At 35.0% G+C, this 20789-nt stretch overlaps 1 protein-coding gene across 1 annotated transcript in view; it reads right to left on the reverse strand.

Annotated features, from left to right (window-relative positions):
• LRRC9 (leucine rich repeat containing 9) overlaps positions 1-20789 on the reverse strand; it is an 89140-nt gene that overhangs the window by 42682 nt on the left and 25669 nt on the right. The window contains exons 12-16 of the mRNA XM_068525267.1: positions 19708-19840; positions 17449-17571; positions 16719-16834; positions 10276-10488; positions 5428-5547 (exon numbers count right to left, since the gene is read on the reverse strand). Coding sequence (XP_068381368.1) covers positions 5428-5547; positions 10276-10488; positions 16719-16834; positions 17449-17571; positions 19708-19840 — 705 coding nt within the window. The remainder of the gene's footprint in view (positions 1-5427; positions 5548-10275; positions 10489-16718; positions 16835-17448; positions 17572-19707; positions 19841-20789) is intronic.

Consider the following 20789-nt stretch of genomic DNA (forward strand, 5'->3'; position numbering starts at 1 on the left):
GTATTAAGGTCAAATCCCAGAGAAAGCTGTGTGTGTGTGTGTGTGTGTGTGTGTGTGTGTGTGTGTAAGACATAGAGAAATATTGCTATATTGCTGCAGGCAATAGAAGTATACCAGAAATATATGCCCAAGAAACATATCGTAACCATAAACCTATTATTTTAGAACAAGCAAAAAGATTTAAGAATGATACAAGATACAAAATAACAACATAAATCTGGATTAGAAAAACTCAGAAATGAGATGAAAGAACCCAGAAAAGAATTCGAAATAAAATAATAAAAGCATTTCAGAAATGAAGATTAAACTAGTCAAAGACAAAAGAAGTAAACACAACGAATAATGCCTTAAGATAAATAGAAGTTGAAAAAGATGAAAATTTTAAAAATCAAATCAATTTAAAATCTAAATGGAGAGATAAAAAGGACTCAAGAGGGGCTTCCCTGGTGGTGCAGTGGCTGGGAATCTGCCTGCTAATGCAGGGGACACGGGTTCGAGCCCTGATCCGGGAAGATCCCACATGCCATGGGGCAACTGGGCCTGTGAGCCCCAACTACTGAAGCCTGCGCACCTAGAGCCAGTTCTCCAAAATGAGAGAGGCCACCACAGTGAGAAGCCCACGCACCCCTCTCACCGTAGCTAGAGAAAGACCGCATGCAGCAACAAAGACCCAATGCAGCCAAAAATAAATAAATTTAAAAAAAAGTTATAAGGAGTTACTTCAGACATACAAAAAGGTATAATGAAGAATATGATTTCCTTTAAAAAAAAAAACAAAAAAGGACTCAAGAGAAAGTGACAAATAGTGAAGATAGATAAAGATTCAACATATGGATAATGGGAGTTCCTAAAGAAGAGAACCAAAGAAAGGAAACAGAAAAATTGCTAAAAACCTCCAGTTCAAAAAAAATAAAAGAAAAAATGATTTTAATCTACATTTTGGAAAAGCATACTGTGAATCCGAAATATTGACCCAGAACAACCAAGCCTGTGACTTACAAGGGAAAAAATTATACATTCTCATCAGACTTTTCTACTGCAACACTTTATGCCAGAAGAAAATGAAATAACATTTATGATGCCCAAGAAAAGAAATTGTGAGCCAAGGATTTTATATCTAACAAAACTGCCTTTCAAGTATAAAGGACATAGATAAATTATTATCAACATTCAGTAACTGAAGGGATATTGTTTCCATAAGCCCTTCCTGAGGAATCTATAATAGAATATTTTTCAGACAATCAAAATGTTTGATACCACCCTAAGAACTGGTGATAAGAATTAAATACACAATTACCAATGAACTAAAAGGGAGAGTGTACAGAGTGTAAGGGCTACATGCTCTAACAAAGTAGATATAGTATGATAATTTTAATTTTTTTTAAAATAGAGAAGAATGAAAAGAACATACACAAAATTAAAAAAAAATCTTTCCAGTAACATGTTGATAAGAGTACTAGTGCTATCATTCTGAGACTGTTGTGTGTGTAATAGGGGATAAAACAAATGAGTGATTATTAAATATCCTAATTCTATCACCTTGTATCCCTGAGAATCAGGATTATTGGTGTGGGAAAAAAGATAAAGATGTTAAGTAACAGAGAAAGGTTAAGTTAAATGATTTGCAGTCTTAAATTTGAATTGGAAGTATCAATATAAATTCATGAGGTTAGTTTTAGTTGCACATATACCACACACACACACACACACCCCCCTCCCCCACAACAAATTCTGTCCAGTGGAAAGACCTAGAAACAATGACCAACCCAGATTGTGGCCCTTAAATACCACTTCTCTAAAAGAAACCAGGGCTCCTTGAAGAAATAGTTGATCCCATGTCTGCAACAGAAAAATACATAAAATGTGTATGGAACATCTTTCATACCAGGCAGCAAAGAAGCTATCACAGACTACTAGGGTCATGGCAAAACGAACTAACCTTATGATGCTTCCGCTGGCTAAGGATGAGAAAATCTGAGCTTCAATCATGATAGTAATTACAGTAAATTGAATATCATCAAATATGTTTAAGTCCTTGCATTCCTAATGATATTAAAACTAAAAAAGCATTGCTCATCTTTGGGAATTCATAAGGAACTCATTCATTATCTTCAAAGTTGGTAAATAAAGGCAAATAATCAAACATCTATTCCGCATTTTCTATATGAATGGTCCTACTGGGTATCCAAATAATAGATAAGGGGAAACGTCTCTATGTAAAAGTGTTCCAATTAATAAATGAAAAAGAAATGCTAGAATAAGAATGTTGCTATTTTGTAATCTCCAATGAATTAATAGATACAGGCATTAATAATGGCTCCTAGAATCTGAAAAGTGAGACAACTAGACATTATGTGTCCCTTATAGTCTCGCCAGAGGAATGGAACCTGAGTCTGATCCAATCTCTGGATCCAGTTGCCAATTTGTAGAAAATCTGGAGGGTGGAGGGCATGTAGGGTGTATCATAGGTAAGCAAATTGGCAGGGTCTGGACTGTGGGAAACTCTTTGGTTTTGAAGGTCCAAGTATTTCTACAGATAAACAGTGGGGAGCAGAAGGGGATAGAAGGGAAACTTAAAAGAGACTTAAAAAATACAGTACATTAAAAAAAAAAGGGAAAACCAAATTGCTGTGCTAGGGATAGACGTTTGGGTGATGGAACTATAGGGGAAAAAGAGCAGGGAGAGGATAACTATTAGTCAGGATAATGATTTCTTGAAGGAATGGGGCATATAGAAGGGGTTTATGCTGTAGGTGGCAAAGTTTTATTTCTTGACCTGGACGCTAGTTAACAAGCATGTTCACCTTATAAAAATTCACTAAACCACTTGTTTGTAGTATGTAGTTTTCAGTATCTGTGTTTTATTTTACATGTACAGTATCTTCTCTCTCTGAACATCCAGAGAGCCTTACAGTCATTTTTAGAGACATGTTTATACATTGGATTCTTAATGTCTGAGGGGTCTCTATCTAGCTACCTTTACTAGCTCTAAAATTTGAAAATACCACTTGGGCATAAAATTTGTCCAGTTCCCTTATCTGTAAAATGACTGTGGTAATAGTCATCCAATAAGCAGGCTGTGAGGCTATGATGATGAAAGAAATTTTTGTATTGAAGAACAACAAAGCTACACTGCAAATACATGCTGGGGAGCTGGCTAAGCTCACTCACCTTGCATGACTTAAGAGTTTAATCTTTAAGTCTGTGCCTAAGCAAAATTATAATGCCTGTTATAACCTTTGGAACTGCTAGCAAATCATTAGAAGAAAATTAAACAAAAATGCCCAAAATTTATATATAGTCCTGGGACCTCTATTAAACTACCTTCTTTCCTCAGTTGCATACCAAACCCAAGGGGAATTCTATTAAAAAGGACTTTGGCCTTACAGTTAAGTCTTTAATCCATTTTGCATGTGGCCGTCCAACTTCCCAACACCATTAAAATTCCTAGGAGAAATATAGGCAGTATGCTCTTTTACGTCAGTCTTAGCAATGTCTTTCTAGACATGTCTCCTAAACAAAAGCAAAAATAAACAAATGGGACTACACCAAACTAAAAAGCTTCTGTACAGCAAAGGAAACCATCAACAAAATGAAAAGACAACCTACTGAATTGGAGAAGATATTTGCAAATCATATATCTGATAAGGGGCTGATATCCAAAATATATAAAAAAACTCATTCAACTCAACAACAACAAAAAAACCCAGACAACCCAATTTTAAAAATGGGCACAGGAGCTTTTTTCAAAGAAGACATACAGATGGCCAACAGGTGCATGAAAAGATGTTCATCACTAATTATTAGGGGAACACAAATCAAAACTACAATGAGATCTCACCTCATGCCTATTAGAATAGCTATTATCAAAAAGGTAAGAATTAAAAAGAGGATGTGGAGAAAAGTAAACCCTCATGCACTGTTGGTGAGAATGTAAATTGGTGCAGCCACTATGAAAAACAGTATGGAGATTCCTCAAAAATTAAGAATAGAACCACCATATGATCCAGCTTTTCTACTTCTGTGTATTTATCTGAAGAGTACAAAAACACTAATTCAAAATATGCACCCCTATGTTCATAGCATCATTATTTACAGTTGCCACGATATGGAAGCAACCCAATTATCCATCAACAGATGAATGGATAAAGAAGATGTGGTACATATATACAATGGAATATTACTCAGACATAAGAAAGATGAAATCTTGCCATTTGCAACAACATGGATGGACTTGGAGGGTATTATGCTAAGTGAAATAAGTCAGACAAAGACAAATACTGTATGATATCACTTGTATGTGGAGCAAAAAAAACCAAAATAAATGAACAAACCAAACCAAATAAAAACAAACATATAGATAAAAGGAACACAGTAGTGATTACCAGAGGGGAAGTAGGGTGGAGGGAGGGCAAAATGGGTAAAGGTGGTCAACTGTATGGTGATAGATAGAAACTAAACTTTTGGTGGTGAGCACACTGTAGTGTATACAGAAGTTGAAATATAATATTGTACACACAAAACTTATATAATGTCATAAACCAATGTTACCTCAATTTAAAAAAAAGGACTTTGGCTTAGTAAAAGAAAAAAGGAAGAGGGTTTAATACTAAAACCTAAGGCCAATAAGCAAAGCAGCAACTCTCACCACAGTCGCAGAAGTAGCAGTACAAGGGCCTTGACATGGTTGCAAGGAGATATAGTAGAGAATGAGCAAGAGCTGAGAATGATGATATATTCTGAAAAGGTATGTCAGTGACTTGAGACCTATGGAAACAGGGGGTGCTGGGTTGGAGTTCTGGGACCCATATGTAATTATTTTTGTTATATGACATATAACAGGGAAAACAAAAGCCAGATAAGATCCATACCTGAGTGTACATGTGTATTACTGTATTTGTCCTTGATTTATAAGAAGGCAAACACAAATCAAATGAGATCTATGTGTGTGATGCGGGTAGAAAGGACAAGGCAGAGAGAAAGAGAACTAACCATATGGATAATGAACAGATGGGAAGACTTGACAACATTAGCTGTGAAGTGGTAAACTAGAAAGTGAGGAAGAAATAAAGACTCACAATAAGGAGAAAAAAAAGAGTGAGAAAAAAAGAGCAGAAGAAATTGGAAATGACACTTTACAAATGACATTTTAAAAACAGGTCTGGAGTAGTTTTACATTTATTTTCAAGTAGCTAGAAATCAGATATGACCACAGGTGTATATTTGGTTTGTAAACAGAATCTAAATCTAAGGCCTATTTTAGAGAAAGTAACATACTATATATATATAGTTTATGTATGTTTTGTTCCTGAATTGGGCTGTATAATCTTTAATATGGTATATGTGAGGTCTAAATTACAAAAATAATTTATTCATTAAATTAATAATTTTATTTTACTTAAATAATTTCAAAAAGACAGTTCTCACCAGGTGGTATACATCGTCTAAACAAGTAAATTCATTAAAGCTGATATTAAGTTTTCGAAGTCCTGTTAACTTGGAGAGATCTCTCAATTTACTCAAGCTGTTTCCATGTAGATTCAGACTCTGAAGTAAAATAAAATGTAAATAAAAAATAAGACAGATTATATCCTAATTATAGCTATTTAAATAACATTAAGAGAGAGCCAATGAGAAAAAAATATAATTTTGAAAGTATAGTCTGATTTTATAATCTGATTTTAAAAGGTATAGTTTCTAATAGCAGCATTGCATCTGGTTCTTGATTAATTTGATCTTCCACTTGCTCTAAGTTTATCAATAATCGGCATGAAATTCTTTTTAGAAAATGGTTAAATATTTTTGTTGTGATATTCATTAGGGCAGACCTATTTCTCAGGCTAGTGAACAGTGTAGGCCCTAAAGATTTTGGGTATTGGCTAGGTTGCCTCGCAAGAGAAAGGATGGCAAGGATACACCCTGATTACAGGAAACCATATGAGGGCACTGGACTAAGGAAGAAAGGCTGAGGGTGTTAAAGTGGGAGACACAACATCAAAGAAGGAATTGGGAGAGTGTCTAAGACAGTTTCTACATCAGAATTTGGCCCAGATTTTCCCTGCCCATTTGATCCTGGGCTGTATAAAAATGAATGTTATTATATTTTTATATTTAGGGGAGACCATGATGTCTACATAATTTTTCTCTTTAAACTATACCATTGTGAATGGTATCAAATGAAGATTTATGTATAGTCTACAAAATAAATAGTGGCACAAGAAAATGTCAATATAATTGACCACACTATTCACAACAAATGGGTATCATGATAAGATCAGGTTTCTACCTCCCAACCCTCTTCACTTACCACCACCATCTTATACCCTATTATACTGTGGACATAACTAAATTCCTGGCAGGGAGAAACAATTGAATGTCAAATAGTTATCAAAACTTTGCTAAAATTAAGAAGGGCCAATTTGTGCAGACTAGTTTACAGGTCACATATGACAGATTCTACAGATACCTTACACTTAACATGTTCACAATTGAATTCATCATCTTCTCTTATCTGCTTGGCAGTCCATATTTTCAATCCTGATTAAGAGTTTCACTATCTAACATATTGTTGATCATCTGTTTCCCCTCTTTTCTATATACATTTGATTCTAGAAATGTTTCTTAAACCAACCGCTCCATACCATCACCACTACAGTGCCTTTGTTCGGACTATTATTTGTCCTTTGGACTACTACAATAGTTTCTACTGGACTTCTATACCACCAGTCTGACCACAGTTAAATCTACCACAAGCTATCAACGTTAGGGTCTTTAAAAACAGAAAGCCTATTCCCTAAACAAAAGAATGTAAACTTACAAATCTGCCTTCTGAAATCCATCTTAATGTGGCTATAACCTCTTACTCTTCCAGCCACAGCCTCATGTATCTTCTTTGTATTCCAATCTACACCTATACTTCCACTGTCACACACCCTATGTTCTAGTCACACTGAATTCCTCAGTGTTCCCTGAAGACACCAGGATCTTTCAAAACCATGTGCTTATAGATAAAGTATTTCCTCTGCTTGGAAGACAAAAACAATGAAATCTCTCATATCCTTCAAAAATCCACAAAAAACCCACCTCTTTCTGTGAACCTCTCCCAGCAACTCCAAACTTCCTGTATTTGTTTCCATATCTGTCTCCTCCACTGAAATAATATCCTTGGGGCAGGGAAAATAACTTATTCATTGAACCCCCAATACTTACTTCATTGCCTAAAATACAGCAAATCTCAGTAAATGCTAAATGAATAAATCAGTGCAAAAGCCAGACATAACTGACAACTCTAATTTTCAGTATTTACTTGTGCTGTAAGAGAATATAAAATTACGTTACTCTGCGTTTTTTATTTCTACATATTTTATTTTTATAGATGTCCTCATAAAACTCGACCTAGTGGGGATAACTGAAAAGAAAATAAGAGGTACGTACCCTCCCCTCAGTTTCTCTTACAGTAACGGCACAAAGAATGGAGAACAAAGGGTGTGATATCTAAATATCCTTCTTCTAATATTTAGTATTCTTACTAGAAACCCTAGAAAATTTGCTGGCTTTTAAGCAATATAGGCAAATTTAAGATGAAAAAGCCCCTCCATTCTTCTGTTATGCGTGTTGACCAAATTAATACAGTCAGGTGGAGGTCACAAGCTGGCCAAGATATTCTGAAGTCTTAACTCTCCTCTCTGTTTCTTATCACAAACCAAAGATAATAAAAAAGACCTACCTTCTGGTGCTGTTTTTTTTTTTTTTTTTTTTTAACTTTTATTTAATCCCTTTAAATCTATAGGAATACATGTTCTAGAAGCTCAGTCCAATCAGAGCACATTCATTTATTAAACCTTTCATTACTGAAGCTTTATTATCAAGAATTCATTACTCAAATATGGAATCTTGACAATATAGTTCAGAAACAATTTTTCCATGCTGTCAGCTGGAAGATTGCTCCTGTAATAAGTGTACTGCACACTTATGATAAAGGTGGTGACATTGCCATCATGTTATGAAGTTTTCCTTCCTCTCTAATAATAATCCTCTAAGGTAACAACAATCTCCTAGACTTGAAGATTTGGTGGATAATGCTAACACAGTTTTACCAAAGCAATCCCATAAACTTTCCTAAAAAAGTGTTTCAAATATTTTTAGAAGTAGGCTGAAAACTGTTGACCTCACTTATTATTTTAAAAAATATTTTTTGCTTTCTCTTTCTGTTTCACACAATCACTTGAGAAAAAACTGTCATCATAAACAATGGATTTAGAAATGTAACGATGGAGCAAAGTAATTGACTTTCAAGATAAAAATCATTTCTGAATTTTTATCTGTACCTTAGCTTTCAGTGCATGCATAGAAAGATAGTGTCATGTAAGAATAATTTGTCTTCTTAAGTATTCTTATCAATTTATCAGTTAATATCAATTTGTTTACTACTTCTGCAGGTTCAAGCAAACAACCCACTTTCTTTGTTAAGAACCACTCAGACATTCTGTTTTAAAACAAGAAACTAATGAGTATCTCATGTGTGCTAGGTATTGTGCTAGATAATGGCAGAGTTGATGCCAGTCCACTCAGTGTTTATGAGTAAATTAGAAAAAGGCATCCTTACCTCAAGACACCTTTATTTTCCAGCTTTTAGAAAATTGTTGCAATAGGCTGATTTTGTTAGTAAAAGAAATTTTACCAACAGTCATCAAAAAATTGTTGTAGTAAATATACTACTCTTATTTGAAAGTTGCCCCTTAGGTGTGGCCCTTTTGTTCAGTGTACACTGCACAATCTTATATTGTTGCCCTCATGCTGGGAATATACATGACTAAGAACAGCCATAATCTCTGCCCCTGTGGAATTTATAGTTTAGGAAGGATACAAAGCATGTGACAAAGGAATCTTACTTAGATTCTTATCTAGACCTAGAGGTAAGAGAAGGATTTAATGCTTAAGTGTAGATCAAAAATATGTGTGGGAGTTAACTAGGAGAAACAGGGTCAGGGGAGAACATTCCATGCAGGAGTACAGTGCAGGAGTACAGTACAAGTGCAGAGGCTCTGTGTGGCTGCAAACGGTACATTAAAGAAACAAAAAGGAGGCTGAGCATACATTGCTAAAGGGAGGGTAATATGAGAAGAGTGTGGAAAGACAGGCCAGGGACCAGGTCATGCAAAAACTTATAGGCCATATTAAGGACTCTGGTTTTATTTTTAAAACAATGGAAAATCATTTGAGCATTTCAAATAGGAGTAGTGAGGGATGACAAATCAGACTTGCATTTTGAAAAGACTCCTCTCGCTTCAACATGGAGAATGGGTTGTGGCCTTAAAGCGGAAGCAGGACAAGGCCTCTTTTGCATAGCTCTAGTAGGCATGTACCTCCCCCACCCCCCAACACACAGACACACACACCTTGTATTGAGTTATAGTCAAGTTATAGAGTGAATGGCATCCAAAGAGCACATTAACAGAATATAATGTGCATGGTGCCTCCTGGAGTTGTGTAGTAGCCCTATGGAAGTAGTCTAGGTCGGAGATAAAGGGAGTTTGGACAGAATGGTAGCAGATTTGAAATGGACAGATTGAGAGTCAAGATATAGAGGGAGGCTTAATATCTCAATAGAATTTCCTCAGTGTAAAGTAAGTTGCTTCGATAAGTTACTCAAATTCTGTTGATTAATTTTGTAAAGATAAAACTCCTGTATTCTATGTTGATTGGTCCTGGAAACTGTTTTGAAACTTACTATCTTAATCAGTTAAAGAGAGTTTATTTGTTATTCAGGAATGAAATTCCTTGCAAATTACAAGGCTACCTCTAGACCTCCACTGTCCTCTATGATAGCCACTAGCCACATGGGGCTATTGAGCACTTGAACTGTGTCTGAACTGAAATGTGCTGTGAGTGTAAAATATACTCCAGGTTTCAGAGACTTAGCATGAAACTGTTAATGAATCTTCATATTGCCTGTATGTTGAAATGATAATATTTGGGATATATTGAGTTAATTATAATATATTATTAAAATTGATCTTACCTTTTAATTTTAAAAATCGTTAAAAATGTGGCTAATAGAAAATTCAAAATTACATATATGGTTCATATTATATTACTACCGGACAACACTGATCTGTAGAAGAAAAGGGCTGGGCACTTTTAAGCATGCCCGGCATGGACAGCATGCTGCCTGGCATCATCAGATAGGTGGTTTAATATCTTTAGATTTCATGCGATAGATTCTGACCAAATTCAAGGTTCGTGTCCCCAAATTTTATTCCTCATAATACTCACCACAATATGACTGTAAATGCTAGTGTTGGCAAGGGAAAGTATTGTTTTATCATCCAAGCTAATAAGTTTTGGTCTGGGCTTGATCCTGGGATCCATTTTTATAACTTCATCATCAAATTTCAAATCCTGGGACAATACTGATCCTTCTGAATTTTTTTTGCTTTCTTCTAGGATAACATTGTTGAATGCAGAAAATAAAGAGTGAGCCTTGACCTAAAAAATTTATTAAAAATGTTGAAAATTTGGTTGCTGTATCTATCATTTTGAAAAAGAAATAGGCTATGTAGGAAAGATGAATTAACTTTTTTTCCTGTTATATAGTAATATCTATGATGAGTATCACATTAGGAAATCTATGATAGTAGATTAAAATTGTGTCCTCCTGCTGAAAATTCCTTAAAACTAGCAAAAGACAATTTAAAAATATTTTATAACAGTGGAGAGGGTACCAACAAAAGACTAAAAATTGTGAGATATAAATCAGAAGGGACTGAACTGATAGACAAATAGGAGCAGAAATGTAACCTGCAGCCAAAATATGTGCAGGAGATAACCACTTCAAAGAGCAGATCCCAAGAAACTTGATGTTCAGAGTGAACAAGTAAAATAGCAGGAGGATGCTCTAGGTAATTATCAGGCAACTAAGTAATTATCATAAGAACTGTGGATGAATGGGCAAAAACAACATGAACAAACAGAAATGGCTCTAGAAAAAACCAAAATGGTCCCTAAGAGAATTTTTTTTTTACTTTTTCATTTTATATTTATTTATTTATTTTGGCTGCACCGGGTCCTATTTGCAGCGCGCGTGATCTTCATTGCGGCATGCGGGATCTTTAGTTGCGGCACGTGAACCCTCAGTTGCAGCATGCATGTGGGATCTAGTTCCCCAACCAGGGATCGAACCTGGGCCTCCTGTGTTGGGAGCATGGAGTCTTACTCACTGGACCACCAGGGAAGTCCCCATAAGAGAATTTTTTAAAATCTGGGAGAACAAAGCATCTATAAGAGAATAGGCTGCTGTAGAAAAGAATAGGGTAAATGCTTTGAAGTCAAAATAAAAACAATTAGAAATAGAAAATATTCAATAAACGTTCTGAGAAACCAAATGGATACGACAGCAAATCAAATTAGCAAGTGGAAGCTAATATTGAGGACATCTTCCAGAACACAGAATTTAAAAACAGAAATGTAAATACAAGAGAAAAAAAAATTAAAATACATGCAGGATCAGTTCAGAATGTCCAATGTTTAACAAACAGAGGTTCCAGAGGGCTTAACAGAGAATGGAAGAGAAGAAATGATCAAGGAATTAAGAGAAAGAAACTTCCCAGAGGTGACGAAAGAACTGAATATTCCAATTAAAAGAGCTCATGAAGTGGCAAGCAGAAGGATGATGGAGCTCTTTGCCAACATCACTGAAGTCAGTCACAACAGCCAGGGACTTGGCCTCACTACTTCTTGTTATTTCAGTTATTCTGTTTTCTGTTTGTTTGGATTTCTGTGTCTTTTACTGAAAGCATATTTGACTGATACAATCCGCTTCATAACAATATAAAATATAAATGCCCAGAACTATACTTAACAAGAAATGTTTAAGACGTATATAAAGGAAAATGTGGGAGAGGACTTGAGTAAATGGAATAACTTATCATGTTCCTGGATGAGAGGCCCAATACTACAAAGTAGTCAGTTTGCCCCAAATTAAATTTAAATTCAATACAATCACAATCAAATCCTAATAGGACTTTTAAATAGAACTTAACAAACTGTTTCTAAATTTTATTTGGAAAGGAAAATGTTCAAGAATAGCCAAGAATTAAAAAATATATATAAGTGGGGACAGGGGAAGAGAATTTGCCCTATCACATATCAAAACATATCATCAGGTTGTAATAACCAAAATAATGTGGTAGGTGTCCAAGATTAGACAGAGAGATCAATGGAACAGAAATAGAAGGATCTATAAATAGACCCCTTATATATGAAAATAATTTTAATGATAGCTAATATTTCAAAATAGAGTAAAAAAGATGATGCTTGGTCCATTTTTAAGGATAAAATTATTTGACCCCCCCCCACCTCACACAGAATAAAACAATTTCTAGATAGAATTAAAAAGCTAAAAGTTTTAGGTACTTCCCTGGTGGTCCAGTGGTAAAGAATCCGCCTTCCAATGCAGGGGACGTGGGTTTGATCCCTGGTCGGGGAACTAAGATCCCACATGCAGCGGGGCCAGCTAAGCCCATGTGCCACAACTACTGAGCCCGGGCACCTCAACTAGAGAGCCACCTGCCACAACTACAGAGCCCATGCGCCCTGGAGCCCGTGCGCCACAACTAGAGAAGAGAAAACCCGCACGCCACAACTGGAGAAGAGAAAACCTGCACGCCACAACTAGAGAAGAGAAAACCCACACGCCACAACTAGCGAGAAGCCCACACACCGCAACGAAAGAAGAGGCCGTGCGCCGCAACAAAAGATCCCACATGCCTCAACAAAGATCCCGTGTACTGCAACTAAGACCCAACGCAGCCAAAAAAAAAAAAGCTAAAATTTTTAGAACAACCTATATTAGTATTGGAAGAAAATAAAGGAGAATATTTATATAAGCCTTATGAAATGACACATAAAATTCAGAATCCATAATGTAAAAGATGGAGAGATCTGATCTCTTAAAAATTAACTTGTAAATTACAAATGAAAATGACAAATACTTTTTTTGCTACAAATAAAATGAAAATACAAGTGACAGAAAACATTTGCAATATATATAAAAGATAAAGGATTAATATCTAGAATGCATATAAAGATTTTTCCAATCAATATGAAAAAGATTGAGTCCAACAGAAAATGGTCAAAGGATATAACAGCTGATTCATAAAACTATAAATAATCTATAAGAACATGAAAGGATAAAATATCCTTTCTTTGGCCATGAGATATAAACAAAAAGATTGATAATACCTGTGTTGGTAAAGATGTAAAGAAACAAGCACTGTCACACACTGTTGGAAATTTATAAAATGGTTCAACTTCTGTAAAGAGTACTGGCAAAATCTATCAAAATTAAAACACATATATTCATATATCCTTTGACTAGCCAATTCTTCTACAAATATGTGCTGCAGAAAAACTTCCATATTTGTATGGAAGATGCATCTGCAATGATACTCACTGAAATATTGTTTTAAATAGTAATAAAATTGGAGACAACCTATGTTTCATCAACAGGGGAACAGTCAAATAAATCACAGTATTACTGAATAGTATGAAGTCACCAAAAGACTGAAGTATAGACCTATATGTACTGAAGTGAAATTTGTCCAAAACATATTGTTAAAGGCAAAAATTTACAGAATACTTAGAACTTGACTCTACTACGTAAAATGGTATATGTTGTTATATGTGTAAATGCACAGAAAAAAAGATTGAAAGCAAACCCACAAAGCTATTAAAAGGGGATGCCTTCATGAAAGGGAGTGGTGGTGGGATTGAGGTGAAAGCAGATTTTCGTGTTTATTCTATATTCTTCAATACAGTTTGAATCTTTTCCAGTGAGACTACAGTTATATATTACTCATGTAATATATTTGCATGATAAAATATTTAGGTGTCATAATGATTTGTTTTGAAAATTAAGTCCTTTAAAGAATAATCATTTTATACTTATTTATAGGCATACCTTGTTTTATTGTGTTTTGGTTTATTGCCATTTTTTACAAATTGAAGACATCAAGCAAGTCTATCGGTGCTATTTTTCCAACAGCATTTGCTCACTTCATGTCTCTGTGTCACATTTGGTAATTCTCATAATATTTCAAACTTTTTCATTATTATTATATTTGTTATGGTGATCTGTGATCTGTGATGTTACTATTGTAATTGTTTTGGGGTGCCACAAATCATGCTCATATAAGATGGTGAACTTAATAAATGTTGTGTGTGTTCTGACTACTCCACTGACCAGCCATTTCCCTGTCTCTCTCCCTCTCTTTGGGCCTCTCTATTACCTGAGACAAGACAGTCTTAAAATAAGGCCAGTTAGTAAGCTTACAATGGCCTCTAAGTGGTCAAGTGAAAGGACGAGTCACATACCTCTCATTTTAAATCAAAAGCTAGAAATGACTAAGTTTAGTGAAGAAGGCATGCTGAATGCTGAGATGAGCTGAAAACTAGGCCTCCTGCTCCAAATAGTTAGCCAAGTTGTGAATGCAAAGGAAAAGTTCTTGAAGAAAATTAAAAGTACTACTCCAGTGAACACATGAATGATAAGAAAGTGAAACAGTCTTATTACTGATATGGAAAAAGATTTAGTGCTCTGGATAGAAGATCAAACCAGCCACAACATTCCCTTAAGTCAAAGCCTAATCCAGAGCAAGGCCCTAACTCTCTTCAATTCTATGAAGGCTGAGAGAGGTGAGGAAACTGCAGAAGAAAAGTTTGAAACTAGCAGAGGTTGGTTCAATGCAGTTCAAGGAAAGAAGCCTTCTCCATAACATAGAAGTGGCAAGGTGAAGCAGCAAGTACTGATGTAGAAGCTGCAGCAAGTAATCCAGAAGATACAGCTAAGATCATTAATGAAGGTCGCTACACTAAAAAATAGATTTTCAATGTAGATGAAACAGCTTTATATTAGAAGATGCCATCTAGGGCTTTCATAGCCAAAAAGGAGAAGTCAGTGTCTGGCTTCAGAGCTTCAAAGGACAGGCTGAGTCTCTTGTTAGGGGCTCTTTTAGTTGAAGCCAATGCTCATTTACCATTTTGAAAATCTTGGGGCCCTTAAATGCTAAATCTACTCTGCCTGTGCTCTATAAATGGGACAACAAAACGTGGATGACAGCACATTTGTTTACAACATGGTTTGCTGAATATTTTAAGCCCACTGTCTAGACCTACTGCTCAGAAAAAAAAAGATTCCTTTTAAAATACTACTGCTCATTGACAATGCACCTGGTCACCCAAGAGCTCTGATGGAGATGTACAATGAGATTTATGTTGTTTTGTGCTTGCTAACATAATATCCTTTCTGCAGCCCATGGATTAAGGACTAATTTCAAATTTCAAGTCTTATTATTTAAGAAATACATTTCATAAGGCTATAGCTGCCATAGACAGAGATTCTTCTGATGGATCTGGGAAAAGGAAATTGAAAACTGTTTGGAAAGGATTTACCATTCTAGATGTCATTAAGAACATTCATGATTCAGAAAGAGGTCAAAATATCAACGTTAACAGGAGTTTGGAAGAAGTTGATTCCAACCCTCATGGATGACTTTGAGGGGTTCAAGACTTCAGTGGAGGAAGTATTGGCAGATATGGTGGAAATAGCAAGAGAACTAGACGTAAAGCCTGAAGATATGACTGAATTACTGCAATCTCATGAGAAAACCTTACAGATGAGGAGTTGCTTCTTGTGGATGAGCAAAGAAAGTGGTTTCTTGAGATGGAATCCACTCCTGGTGAAGATGCTGTGAAGATTGTTGAAGTGACAGCAAAGGATTTAGAATATTACATAAACTTAGTTGATAAAGCAGTGGCAGGATTTGAGAGGACTGGCTCCAATTCTGAAAGAAGTTCTGTGGGTAAAATGCTATCAAACAGCACTGCAATGCTACAGAGAAATCAATCATGAAAGAAAAAGTCAATTGATGCGGCAAACTTCATTGTTGTCTTATTTTAAGGAATTGTCATGGCCACCCGTTACCTTCAGCAACCACCACCCTGATCAGTCAGCAGCCATCACCGTGGAGGCAAGATCCTCCACCAGCAGAAAGATTATGACTCACTGAAGGCTCAGATGACGAGTAACATTTTTTAGCAATGAAGTATACTTTTTTTTTATTAAGGTATGTATATATATTTTTTAGACATAATGCTGTTTCACACTTAATAGACTACAGTATAGTGTAAAAATAACTTTTATATGCACTGGGAAACCAAAAAATTAGTGTGACTAACTTTACTGCAATAGTCACTTTATTGTAGTGGTCTGGAACTGAACCCACAATATTTCCGAGGTATGCCTGTATATATATTATAAACATAACATTAAGAGGCTTCAAATTACTGTTCTGTTCTCATTTAAGGAATTCCAGTTTTTAAAATGCATTCATGGGATTTCCCTGGTGGTCCAGTGGTAAAGAATCCGCCTTCCAATGCAGGGGACATGGGTTCGATCCCTGGTCAGGGAACTGAGATCCCACATGCCTGGGGCAACTAAGCCCACGCGCCACAACTACTGAGCTCGCGTGCCTCAACTAGAGACCCTGCATGCTGCAAACTATAGAGCCCTCGTGCCCTGAAGCCCATGTGCCACACAGAGAGAAGCCTGTGTGCCACAACAAAAGATCCTGCATGCCTCAACGATGATCCCGCGTGCCGCAACTAAGACCCACTGCAGCCAAAAAAATAAAGAAAAATTTTTAAAAATGCATTCATACCACTGTAATATACTCAAATTCTACGATGTATTCAGGCAAAACAAGGTCATGATCAAAGACAAACCACTTGTACTGCCGAATGCTGCAATCACAGTTTCTTTGTCCCATGATAGAATCTAGGGTAAAAATAAAAAACAAAAACAAGCAAAACAAACATTCTTCAAAATGATATATAATATACTTTTTTCACCCTTACATAGATTAATAAACAACAAACTCAGTAAGTTCCAAATATTATGTCATTGAGGTTTTTTTCTCTTATATCTTCCCACCACTGTAGACAATTTCTTAATTCTATAAATACTAGTCACCCTTTCACTAAAAAGACTAGTAGGGTTTAGTTTTATTCATCTCCTTTTCCTTTTCATACTTTTTCACTTTTCTATTCAATGTTTAGCCATATAGTTTTTGACAAATATATTACTTTTTTGTTGTTAAAAGTTGGGTGGGTTCTATTTTTTGAAATACATATATTATACATATATATATATCTGTGTATATAAAACATAAAACAAACTTTTACAAAATAAAATATCTACACGCACACATATATAAATGTCACTGAAGTAGGAAATAGAAATATAGAAGTTCATTAGTAGCTAGGAACAGGTTTTTATAAAAAAGTTTATAAGTTTTGTTAGGTAGAGGTTAAACTGTAAGCATCTGTATTAAATGAAAATATTTTGTATTCAGAAAGATGAAAAAAGATTTATCTTCATGGCAGACATACTTAGTAAATATTTTTGAGGAATGAACACTGAATTAATCATTGGGTAGTTGGCTTGACTGATGGAGTCCTGATCACGAGCCTGAACACTCTGGCCAAGGAAAACCTTTGTAATCAGGAGGATGCCTAGTATGAAAAAACAAAATGTTTTAACACTAATTCATTTGAATAATTTTCCAATATCATCTTCCTTATTATTGGCCCCAGACTTGACTGTATATTTTGTAAAGGTAGAGATCCTGGCTATCTTGTCTGCCACCGTAAAGCACACAGCACACTGCTTGATCCAAAATAGGAGCTCAATAAATATTTGTTGCATAAATAAAATGGTTATAAAAGAGAATTCCTGTGATTATATCAAGCAAAGCTTTACAGAGAAGGAGGAAGGAAAGAAGACAATATTTATCAATATTTTTATGAATTAATTTAAGAAATTTGTTGTTCTTGTTAACTAGGTAAAAATTCATCTCTGTATCATCAGCACATAGCTTAGATCATAAGAGGCACTCAATATATGTCTACTGAATGGATGAACATTTCTTTTCCCTTTAGGTATTAAGGAACCTTGAAATTCACTAAATCCTAAGGATCTCTAGGAGTCACTGAATCCTATGAAACAACTTCTAATTACTATGCATAAAGTATTCAGATGACTTTTAAAAACTATGTACAAGTTATGAAATGTAAATTTAGAGAACCTAATTGTTTTAGAAAGTATATTCCAGAAGGATCAAGAAAAACATCATGGATATTTCTTTTTTTTTAAAAGATTTTTCTTGATGTGGACTATTGTTAAAGTCTTTATTGAATTTGTTACAATATTGCTTCTGTTTTATGCTTTGGTTTTTTGGCCACAAGGCATGTGGGATCTCAGCTCCCCGACCAAGGATCAAATCAGCACCCCCTGCAATGGAAGGTGAAGTATTAACAACTGGACTGCCAGGGAAGTCCCTATCATGGATATTTCTTACATGAGAATGGAGAGGATGAGAAAAAAAGAAGCAAATGGTTTTTTCAAATAGGAGTTCTTTCTAGATTCAGTAATCTGCTTAATTTTCTGATTATTATTAACTGAATGAAAGGCTGCAAAACACACATAATTTAGTTCAGCATGAATCATCTTATAACAGAGCTAGAGTCTGGAACCTAGAATATTACTTTTATAGAATTCAGTTAACCAGATTTCTGACTACCCAGTCTTCCGAAGGTTGCATAGTTGAGACCAAAGAATAGATGTCCCTTACTCCCTGACCTGATCAATTCTCTTTATTTTACATTCTTTGGTACTATGCATTATTCATAGTACAAATTCATCTTTGTAGCTCTTATTATAATTGTAATTTTACATTTATTTGGATATTATTGTTTGTAAGCACCATAGAGGAGAAACTGTCTAGTCTGTATTGACTAAATCCCTATCACCAACCAAATGCCTAATACCCAGTAAGCATTCAATAAATACTGGTGGAACTGAAGAATGAAAAGTGGAAGAGGGTGGGGCAAGAGAGGACATGATGAGCTGGTCTTTGTCCCCAGTCTGTGGGTACCTGGGAACCTCTCCCAGAAGTGTCCTACAAACTGACTCATGTACTTTTATTTACATATATTCAAGGTGCAAATAAAGTACTAATAACTGTGACTAAATTAAGATACCAAACATTTATCTTCTATAAGGCAACTTTAAAGCAATCCATACACTTCACAATTTGTCTTTAGCCAATTTTAGATTTATAACCAGGGTTTCTTATCATCTTATATTTTGATAATTAAGGACAAATAAGTCCTGCCTTCCCGAGTGCTTTATATAATGATGATCATATAAATAGGCCAAGTTCTCTTTTCTCTTTCCTATGAATTTGGGGTTTGTATGGTGATTGTGTGTGTGTGTGTGTGTGTGTGTGTGTGTGTGTGTGTGTATAACATGTACATAAATATGTTAAGTTTATTTTTAGGACACAACTTAATGAACAAAAGCAGATTATGAAAAGTGTTTATTTCATATAAGATGTATTAAATATGATTAACGAATGAGTCTCACCCTATTGATGTTGCTGATAATAATCACTCAGTAAATATTTGTTGACTACCTGACTAAAGTAACAGATCAGAAAGTCATGTATCACTACACTGGTAAATACTAAATAAAATGGGTTTCAGAAAACCTCCCAGGTTGATAAAACCAAGTATCAAAAATATGAAAATAATTAATGAATTTGAATACTTAGAACTTAAAAGTTCAGAAACACTGCATACTTGTATTACCATGTCTGAAGAGCTCATGCTCAAGAGAGTTTTTCTTCTCATCCTTGTACTTTTGCTGTAGAAATTCAATTCTGGGACACTCACATATACTTAGGCTGTTAGCAAGAATAACAGCTTCTTTTCTGAGAGGCAGCTGTAAAGAAAAAGTATGAGTATTTTTACAAGATTGACAATACTTCAACTTTAGTAAGATGGTTTATCATTTTATGTTTATGTGTCTGTGCAAGGAAACTGCAGGTCAGACTCACTGAAAAGAAGTAGATAACCTTCAGGTGCAACTTTATTCTATAAAACCATTTATATATTTTAAATTTATATGCAAATAGATTTATGAAAAGTAATACAGAACAACATTTGTTCCTGTAAAACCAGCCAGAGTCAAAACTGACCACTCTGTGTGGTGCAGGAGCTATAGTGTTGCACATTTTCAAGGATACTCCACTAGCAACTGTGCAAATTCCAAAAAGAAAATTCTGTGGGAAATTACACTGAAGATTCTTATTTAAATAAATAAATAGTCTAATAATTGGTCTAATAATCTACATTATTTTCCAGATACATCTCATTGTGCTAATGCATGGAAATTTTAGTTTGCATTGTGATTAGAGTTATTTCTTTAAAAGTGTTTTATCAGAAATATTCATATTACTTGCTGTGAAAGCAGCTCTAAAAAACAAAAATCTCTATTTTTAGCAGTAAAAAAAAAAAACTAGACCTAAGAGAGATTATATGATCTATCCAAGGACTGAAGCAGAAATTGTCAAAGTCATGATTTGGACTCAGGTCTACTCCTCCTTTGCACTATCTTGGAGTTTTGAAATTATTACTAGCTTAATATTAGTAGACAAATTATCTAAAATATATCTTTTATATAAATGCTGAATTGCCTATTTTCTTATTGAAACCTGTTATTGAAAGAGATTTAGAGAAATAAATACTAAAATGTGGCTCATCTGATCACAAATTCCACATTCTAGGAATTATAATCTCAGATTTTCCATGAACATCACTAAATATCCATTAGATAGAGGCTATGTGCATGGCTCTCTGCCTGGACCAGACACTGCCAAACTAAGCCAAAT

This window comes from Eschrichtius robustus, chromosome 1, assembly GCF_028021215.1.
Source record: "Eschrichtius robustus isolate mEscRob2 chromosome 1, mEscRob2.pri, whole genome shotgun sequence".
Classification (NCBI taxonomy): Eukaryota; Metazoa; Chordata; class Mammalia; order Artiodactyla; family Eschrichtiidae; genus Eschrichtius; species Eschrichtius robustus.